Source organism: Triplophysa rosa, linkage group LG16, assembly GCF_024868665.1.
Source record: "Triplophysa rosa linkage group LG16, Trosa_1v2, whole genome shotgun sequence".
Classification (NCBI taxonomy): Eukaryota; Metazoa; Chordata; class Actinopteri; order Cypriniformes; family Nemacheilidae; genus Triplophysa; species Triplophysa rosa.
Window position 1 is genome coordinate 14,688,735 of NC_079905.1, and position 10,100 is coordinate 14,698,834.

The 10,100-nt window shown below is 37.1% G+C and overlaps 1 protein-coding gene across 1 annotated transcript; it reads right to left on the reverse strand.

The window, feature by feature from the left end:
* Positions 1–4,339: 4,339 nt before the first annotated feature.
* On the reverse strand, positions 4,340–6,003 carry LOC130567178 (transmembrane protein 64-like). The gene has a single exon (XM_057355126.1). The coding sequence runs from the start codon at positions 5,356–5,358 to the stop codon at positions 4,576–4,578; it is 783 nt and encodes a 260-aa protein (XP_057211109.1). The 5' UTR covers positions 5,359–6,003; the 3' UTR covers positions 4,340–4,575.
* Between the last annotated feature and the right edge of the window lie 4,097 nt (positions 6,004–10,100).

The following is a 10,100-nucleotide window of genomic DNA, read 5'->3' on the forward strand; positions in this document are numbered from 1 at the left end:
CTTAAGTTATTCTCCTATTGTCTTTGGTAAAGGAAAATCACCCCTTAAGTGTCATAATTAAGGGAAAAACTTAAGGTGCTTTATGCAACCGGGGCCTGGTGTTTGGTGCTCTAAAGCGCCGGCCAGAGGGCAGCAGATCAAAGAGTTTTGTATAACAAAACTAATAAAGGAGTTGTTACATGAACATACACGATTTTGGTTACATGTGGAATAAAGTCTGAGTCTTGAGAGTCTGTCACTGCAAACCTTCAGTTTCCTCCATACTCCCCTTTGCGATTCATTGCTGCATGGCATTAGGCCTACTTAACTTGCAGTGTTTCGATCTGAGGTCAGTAGTATTGTCAAAGACGGTTTTTATTAAAAGCTGCTAATATTAGTTAACTTTAAATCGACTCATTTTGTATTAGTATGGGTCTATATATAGGCTAATATATCTATCTATATAATCTAAATGAGGAATAATCCCTTCAATGGTGTTTACAGAACACAATAAGGAACATAATATGCATTTCCGCCTAGACTATCTGCACTTACAAGAAGAAAGAACTACAAACAAGTCTGGGGAAACGTTACAGAGTATTTCAACGCATAGTGTGCGCACAGAAGTGACAAGAGACCAGAGGTGGACAGTAGTGAAAGTCGCGGTACAAAGGTGCTCAAGCGTGGAACAGATCGTGCAGTGTCGTCGCTAAACAGAATTATCTACTACGTCATTATGCGCATGCGCGGACGGATCGTACAGGCATCCCGGATCGTGTACCGACATACTGGTCTATGGAAAGCTGCGATTTCATCCCACAGATTTATACACACCGTAATAATAAAAATACCAGAATTGTGTTGCTTTATGAAAGTTTATTACGTTTACATGAAAATATGAGGTTTATATGAACGTTTTATATTTACCTGATCTAAAAATAAAACCATGCTTTTCTTTTGTACGCAAAAATATGTTTATTTCACTTCTTTAAACGAATCGTCGTTACTGTGTCATACAATGTTACTATAGCCTTGTTAAACTAAACTTAAAATAAATTAATCTGATATAGCAACATTAAAAATAAACAAATAAGAAGTAATAAAATAATTATTAACAAAAAATTAAACATATGAAAAAAAAGCAAATTCAAAACATGTATAAAACAACAATAAAACTGAAACAAACTAGTCTATATCACTGCATTATCATATTTGACAAATTAATGAAAATGTTCATGTTTTCAGTCTGTGGGTTGATGTGGCTGACCTAGCTGATATCAGTCACCGCTAAACATATTTAAAGTCTAATATTTCTATTGTTTGGGAGGGTTTTGACTTATTCTGTAGTGTAATTCTTAACATGCCACCTAAGTTTAATTTTCTCAACTCAATTTCCAGTTCCCCTTTTTATATCAACACAAGCAAACTAAATTTAATTTGGTACAGAGAATCTACAGAGAGAATGACAGAAACACTTATAATATATACTCATATTTTTAATTTCTTTATTTAGCAAACACATTTATCCAAAGTGACTTAAAACTANAGAGAGAGAGAGAGAGAGAGAGAGAGAGAGAGAGAGAGAGAGAGAGGGGTGTTTTGTTGTAGGGGTACAGAGTAACTTACATTACATTCTTTTAGCAGTCAGTTATAGGCCTAATTATAGGCTATTCATGAAGGGAGAGGGCTCAATCTTTTGTTTGAATTTGCTTTGTTTTGCTCAATTTTATATTAAGTTGTATAGTATTTTATTGAAAAGCAAGACAAATTATAAAAAGCACATTTTGACTATTCAGTTTGTGCAATAGTGAAAAAAATGGCTTAATAAATAGAAGAAATGCAAAAAACCATGTTCGGTGTTCAGTATTATTCGGCCAAGTGTTTCACATGTTCGGCCAAGAATTTTCGTTTCGGTGCATCCCTAGTTTTTTTCCACGCTCTGCGCTGGTGCTATACATTTTTTTCACGCTCAGCGCCGGCGTTCGACCGAGCGCCCCGAGTTGAAAAATGCTCAACTTTGAGCAGAACGCTGCGCCTGCAGCGGGCGTTTTCAGCCAAGCTCCTGCCGTTTTCAGCCGCGTAAATGCGCCTACCTAGGTGGACACAGCCCCTTAGTCTCGCGTATTTATCTCCGCTTTCTTTGGCCTAGGCCCGCATAAGAGGCCATATGACTGACAGGTAAAGCAACCAATCACGTTTCGTCATGTTTAGAGGCGTGAAAATGTCCCCGTAGTAACATACCGGAGTAAATTCACGAACATGTCAGAAGTTAACAGCAACAAAATGATATACGTTTATGCCGTGAACCTCGCATACTTTTAAGAATTAAGCGTTTAGTCGATCGTGATGAATTCCTATAGCAACCGTTGTAAACACGACCGCTTACTACTTAGATCAGACGGCTTTGTGTTGTTTCCAGGCGGACCGTTAAAGAACACGACACGCCCGTCTCCTGGAAATCCTGTCAAATTGAACCAATCAGATGACGACTTCAAATGTGCTGAAGTGTTTCCAGAAAAGTGTGCCGTATGCATCAGACGTTTAGCCAATGGTCCGGTCCATCTGAGGCTGAGACCAAGAACCCCTGGTCTGTACAACGAGGTGACTCACACTATCAGGTTCAACCACAGGTAAACCCAATGCTCGGTCACTGTTGTGTCCTTGAGCAAGCCCGTTCAATTATGAGAATGACCCTTGCACTAATGTTATGAAGATCGCTTTCAACTTGAGGTGACTTCTGAACAAAAGAACACTTAAAAATTAAACAAAGCTAGGTTTGTCAATATTAGCCTAGCTGTTAATTTTCAACACATCAAAACCTTTAGAGAAACACTCATGTACAGATGAACGACCACTCGCTATAAGCCAAACAAACTTGTTTTGTCAAGTGGAAGCAGGGAAAATCATTCAACCTGGACCAAGAGGTCAAGACAGAAAGATAACTTTTAAAGAGCTGGAAGAAATTAACATTAGAATCATCCAGTGAATAAATTATTCAAGCATTGAACAACAGTCAAATATGCTCCAAGCATGCAGACTATAGCCTAAAGGTTCTTAGAGTTAAACCAATAACCAAACCAAACATTTCCTAAAGAACGAAAAGCGTTTTAACTATAAATAGGATTTAAACTATTGACATAATACACTTTTAAAGTAGTTACTTTAAATATAATAAAATCACATTTACCCTTCAACATGATGTAAAACACATACAAGTACACACATGTCTGAATATCACCATGCATTTTTAACTTCAGGTTAAAGCAACTGTGTCATTAATAATTCATTTAAAGCTGAGTAAGGATAAAATGCGAAGATGAACACCTGACACTGCAGTTAAGTGTATATCACTGTTCTTTCTTTGCTTATTCTTAATATAGTTGCAGTTTTCCTCTCCTGTGCTGGCTAATAAAAAAGCATTATATGTTTTGCAGTGCAAAGCTTCTGAAGATAAAATGACAATGTATTGTGAGACTGTCTTTACTCTCTGATCCTGCATGAAAAGCAGCTGTGTTTGATTTAAATCTGGCTGAGCAGGATTGACTTTATTGTTCCAAAACTAGATAAAGGCCCCTGGATGTTAAAGATTAACAGACGCTTTAATGAAATTAATTAGAGACCTTTGTGCTCAGGGTCAGTACGTTTGAAAAGATAGAAATTACAAAAGGTACAACATATTTTGTAATATGTATATTGCAATGGTTTGCAAAAACGTAATGATTTTAATACTTCAGAAAGTTATCAGAAAGAAAGAAGAACATGTAAGCAGTACATGTAATATAGTTCAAACTGGTTTTAAATGGCATTATTGTATTGCAAATCATATTATTAAGTCAGCTATTGTATATCACATTTTAACACGTTAATTGTTGTGTGATTTATTACACGTGTGATTTATTTAATGTGATTTAAACAGTTGTTTAAATTTAAATACCACTTCAGATGCAATTTCGAAAGAAGAAAATGTACTTGTAGCTACTTTTTTATTGTCAATTCAGTGCTTTTCTCATCTAACACAATAATGATCTTAAATGATCTTTTGGGGTCATTTCTCAGCCCGAACTGTTATGCGATTAATTGTGAATAATTTGATTAATCGGCACATCATGCAATTAACTGGATGAACGTTTTAATCTTGATACTAAAAATCATAAAGTAATAAAAATAAATAAAACACATAAAAAGTATAGTATAATATAGAAATGCATAAAGTGATATATTTTACATACAAATATGTAAATTTAGAGAAAATTCAAGAAAGCAATCCACATATTTCAAAATGTTTTTGAATAGTTTTATTTTAAAATAATGTAATGAAAACAATTGTTTTAATTTCAATGCCACTTCAGATAGAGTTTCTAAAGAAAACATGTCATTGTAGTCTAGGTGGGTGTCCTATGTTTGAAAAAATAATACAAATGTTACGCGATTAATTGTGAATAATTCGATTACTCGCCACATCGCGCAATTAACTAGATTAAAGTTTTAATCGACTGACACTAAAATAAAAGTAATAAAAACGAATAAAACACACAGAAATATAGTAAGAAATAAATGTATAAAAGAGATATATTTTACAAATACTTTTACAAAATTTCAAGAAAGCAATCCCCATTTCCATAAATGAACACATGTTATGCATATCACATTTTCAAGAAGTAAAATCGAAGTCATAACACTTACCGAGAAGACCGCGTTCTGGAGACCGAAGGGAATCGGCGTGAGTCTCGCTAAGGCCACAACTTTGAGTCCACTTCCACCCTCCACGACCCGAATAACAGCACTGAGCTGTTCACTGCTGCCGATCTTACTCAAAACCCAATTCGTCAGTAATCTTTTACACACCACATGAGCTATGAAAGTCCCGATCAAAACCCCAACCATCACCAGACCCATTCCCAACACGAACCCATACAAATACCCCGCGGCGACGTTCAACACGATATAACCCCAACCGCAGGGAAAAGACACCGTGATCAATCCCACTATAAAGAGCATGGCTCCAACAAGGCTGTCCAAACTTTCCACCCATAATAACGCGTCCTTCAGGTACTGGCGCGCCAGTGCCACCGATGAGAAGCACACAGCTGTCAGGATGCAGGCCAGCAGGGCGCTTTTACAGCAACAGGTGGTTATACAACACGGATATCTGAATTCGGGGGTGAAGGACACACCGGCGTCGGTCAAGCTCTCGGGGTCCGACTCTGACTTCCCACCGTTTGCTCTCTCATCAAAGACGTTGCAGATCAAGATGTCAATCTTGTCGCAGTCCAGCGACTCCGGGGTTCGATGCACCCAGCGGCTCAGCTGGATTTGACCTTTACCAGCCGTGTGCTTTAGGGCTTTCAGTAAACCGTGCACTGGCCCTGAGCTCCACATGTTTATTATACCTTCATATGACCGACTGGACTACTAGTCCGATATAATGACCCTTGACTTTCCACGTTGCCTGGAAGCGATGATCACTTAGATAAAGGCGTGGGGAAAACCGACAAGCAACAAATACGCAAGAGGAAAAGGAGTTGAAATAGTCAATTTATCTCGGAAGAACCGATGCGAAATCGGACCATTTTAAGGACTTAAAATCCAAGCGTGTCAGCTGCTGGTCGCTCACGAATGCCATGATCTCCCACCGTCCAATCACCGCCTTGATGACATCGGGAATAACATCCCCCCCAGACATCCCTGTCGACCAGACCCCTGCGAGAGATTTTCAGACGTGTTCAGATTTATCGCGTCTAGTTTATAGATCACAGACACGTTTAACTTTCCAGACTCCAGGGATAACCACAGACCACTGCGGTTACGTTATCATTCGGGCTCCAGCCGCTCGTACGGTTTAAAACGTCACATCGCTCGTCGTAAATAGTCATAACAATGAAAAACTGCGGAAACGCGCTCGTTACTTCAGACGAAGGAGTTGTTTTCTTGTCCTGCAAAGTCTTCAGCAAGCGTCAGTAATCGATGTTTACGCCGAGCTTTATCCCGACCACTGTGTTTGTTTCCCAGTATTCCATGCGACGACGTCACGTGATCTGCCCCTTCAGTGCGCACACGTCACAGTACCGCGAGAACAGCGTGTCGGTACACGATCCGGGATGCCTGCACGATCCGTTCTGCGCATGCGCATAATGACGTAGTAAACAACGTCACGGTTTCCCTACACTATTGGTATCAAGCATGCGATGAAACACTTGACGGCCAGACGGCACAACTGGCGGCTTATTTTTGTAGGCTACATTGTGTTTTTCATTTAACAGTTCATGGCGGGTCTATTTTGATGTTTTAAAATGTATCTTACGCTATGCATTACGATGTGTTTACGTGGTTGCCAATCCAAAATAATCAGAAGAATCAGAATCAGAAGAGCTTTATTGCCAAGTGTGCTTGCACACACAAGGAATTTTCTTTGGTGTTGGAAGCTTCTAGTACAGACATTCAACACAATGACAATACAATATAATACGATTTACAGTCTAAAAGATTCTAAATTGTGCATATATAAAATAAAGACTATTTTACAGAAAATGGGGGATAATAACATATAAGAGACATTGTACAGGGTAGTATATAGTAGAATAAACATATTAACAGATTGTATGTACACTTGTGCAAATGGATAATTTAGTAAGTAGAGGTAGTGTTATATACATGTATACATAAGCTGTAGATATAATAAGGCACTATAGTGCACACTATAGGAGTAGTGGAAGTGGAATATTGCTCTTAAGGAGCAGTTATCTGTTTAGGAGGGAGATTGCCTGGGGGAAGAAGCTGCTTCTGTGTCTGGAAGTCCTGGGCCCGGTTGCATAAAGCACCTTAAGTGTAATTTTCCCTTAAGTGTGTCCTTAAGTATACCTTAAGTTTTACTTAAGTTATTCTCCTATTGTCTTTGGTAAAGGAAAATCACCCCTTAAGTGTCATAATTAAGGGAAAAACTTAAGGTGCTTTATGCAACCGGGGCCTGGTGTTTGGTGCTCTAAAGCGCCGGCCAGAGGGCAGCAGATCAAAGAGTTTTGTATAACAAAACTAATAAAGGAGTTGTTACATGAACATACACGATTTTGGTTACATGTGGAATAAAGTCTGAGTCTTGAGAGTCTGTCACTGCAAACCTTCAGTTTCCTCCATACTCCCCTTTGCGATTCATTGCTGCATGGCATTAGGCCTACTTAACTTGCTGTGTTTCGATCTGAGGTCAGTAGTATTGTCAAAGACGGTTTTTATTAAAAGCTGCTAATATTAGTTAACTTTAAATCGACTCATTTTGTATTAGTATGGGTCTATATATAGGCTAATATATCTATCTATATAATCTAAATGAGGAATAATCCCTTCAATGGTGTTTACAGAACACAATAAGGAACATAATATGCATTTCCGCCTAGACTATCTGCACTTACACGAAGAAAGAACTACAAACAAGTCTGGGGAAACGTTACAGAGTATTTCAACGCATAGTGTGCGCACAGAAGTGACAAGAGACCAGAGGTGGACAGTAGTGAAAGTCGCGGTACAAAGTTGCTCAAGCGTGGAACAGATCGTGCAGTGTCGTCGCTAAACAGAATTATCTACTACGTCATTATGCGCATGCGCGGACGGATCGTTCAGGCATCCCGGATCGTGTACCGACATACTGGTCTTTGGAAAGCTGCGATTTCATCCCACAGATTTATACACACCGTAATAATAAAAATACCAGAATTGTGTTGCTTTATGAAAGTTTATTACGTTTACATGAAAATATGAGGTTTATATGAACGTTTTATATTTACCTGATCTAAAAATAAAACCATGCTTTTCTTTTGTACGCAAAAATATGTTTATTTCACTTCTTTAAACGAATCGTCGTTACTGTGTCATACAATGTTACTATAGCCTTGTTAAACTAAACTTAAAATAAATTAATCTGATATAGCAACATTAAAAATAAACAAATAAGAAGTAATAAAATAATTATTAACAAAAAATTAAACATATGAAAAAAAAGCAAATTCAAAACATGTATAAAACAACAATAAAACTGAAACAAACTAGTCTATATCACTGCATTATCATATTTGACAAATTAATGAAAATGTTCATGTTTTCAGTCTGTGGGTTGATGTGGCTGACCTAGCTGATATCAGTCACCGCTAAACATATTTAAAGTCTAATATTTCTATTGTTTGGGAGGGTTTTGACTTATTCTGTAGTGTAATTCTTAACATGCCACCTAAGTTTAATTTTCTCAACTCAATTTCCAGTTCCCCTTTTTATATCAACACAAGCAAACTAAATTTAATTTGGTACAGAGAATCTACAGAGAGAATGACAGAAACACTTATAATATATACTCATATTTTTAATTTCTTTATTTAGCAAACACATTTATCCAAAGTGACTTAAAACTAAAGTATGGCGCAATAAACATTTTGCCTTAAAGGGACAGTTCACCCAAAAATAAAAATCTGTCATCATTTACTCACCCTCAAGTTGTTCCATCTGTATAAATTATTGTTCCAAATATGTGTAAATATCTTCATGTACTTACCCTCAAGTTGTACGAAATCTGTATAAATTTCTTTGTTCTGATGAACACAGAGAAAGATTTTGGGAAGAGTGCTTGAAACCAAACAGTGCTTGGCCACCATTGACTACCATAGTATGAAAAATTGCCTGATAAATTTCTTTGTTCTGTTGAAAACACACAAAAATATATTTTGAAGAATGTAGCAAACAGTTCTGCATGGGGCACTTTTGACCAGCATTGTCATTTTCCCTACGATGGTAGTCAATGTTACTGTTTGGTTACAAACATTCTTCCAAATATCTTTCTCTGTGTTGATCAGAACTAAGTAATGTATACAGATTTAGAACAACTTGGGTGAATGGAGACATCATTTTCATTTTTGGGTGAACTGTTCCTTTAAGGTCTAACACTAACTATAATCATAGAACGCAAAGCTTCATATAAATAAACTTTTCAACTCATCCTTGCCTTAAGGGCAGTCTATTGAAATGCTCTCACACACATTCCTCACTGTGTGTATTAACCTTACACAATTATTCAACGGTGATAAGATAAACATCGGGTTGTTTAGCAGACGACCATAAAGTTTATCATCTAAGGATCATACCATAGGAGCAGGAATACATTGGACTTCACTATGCATACATGAAAGCACTTTTAAATGAGTTTATCAGTATTGATGGGGTCATTATCAGCATGGAATATGGGAATGCATTGAGAAAACAGTGTATGCATCAAGGTGCACCAAGTAAAACTGTCTTATTACAACATCGAGATGATCAGAAATAATGATTGCTCAGCCCATTGTAAAGTCCTCACGGTTGGTTAAGGGTCTGGAGATCTTTTGACTTTGTTTTAAATTTAAAAATCTGATGTTGTTGCTCTAAGGTGTTGCTTTTGTCTCATTATAGCAAACTGTAAGTCTGTGTGCATTGTTCAAAGACCAGCTCAGCAGGCACATTTTAAGAGGCCTATCACTGACAACGAAACGTGTCATAAAAATATTGTTAATTTTTATGGTTGCGTTTTGTGGCATTTTACAAATGTCTAAATAAGTTCATTGATAGTACAGATTCAACTTGAGGTTGAAAGGTAGTGATTTGTTGATTATTAGATACTTAGAAGACTCAACTTGCAGTAACGCGACGTTTGCTATAGACATGTTTTACCACAAGATGTCGCTGCTGTTTTATTTTAAAGTCAAGGTTTTGCGCATTATCAAACTCGAAAGAATGTCGTGTTAAGTGTTTTTTAAACGTGGTTCAAACTATTCAACGTATTTTTTTTATCTGTATGCAGTCTATAATGTGAACTGTGTGAACGTAATCGCTCCTAGTGTAGGAAGGCATTTGAAATGCATTTCGACCCTACTACGATATAAATATTATTTCACATTATTCGTATACCTTTACATTTACGCATTTTAGCTTTTACAATAGTTACAATACTTGCAACTTCATCATGCATTTACTGTCGATGAAATAAAACAATAAAAAGCCAAATTTCCTTTATTTTCCCCATTAGTATCCTAACAAACATGAAGACACGGTTGGTAATAGAGTGAAAATTGTTTATGAGGGTTTAATGAGGATTTAATGATGTGCGTTAC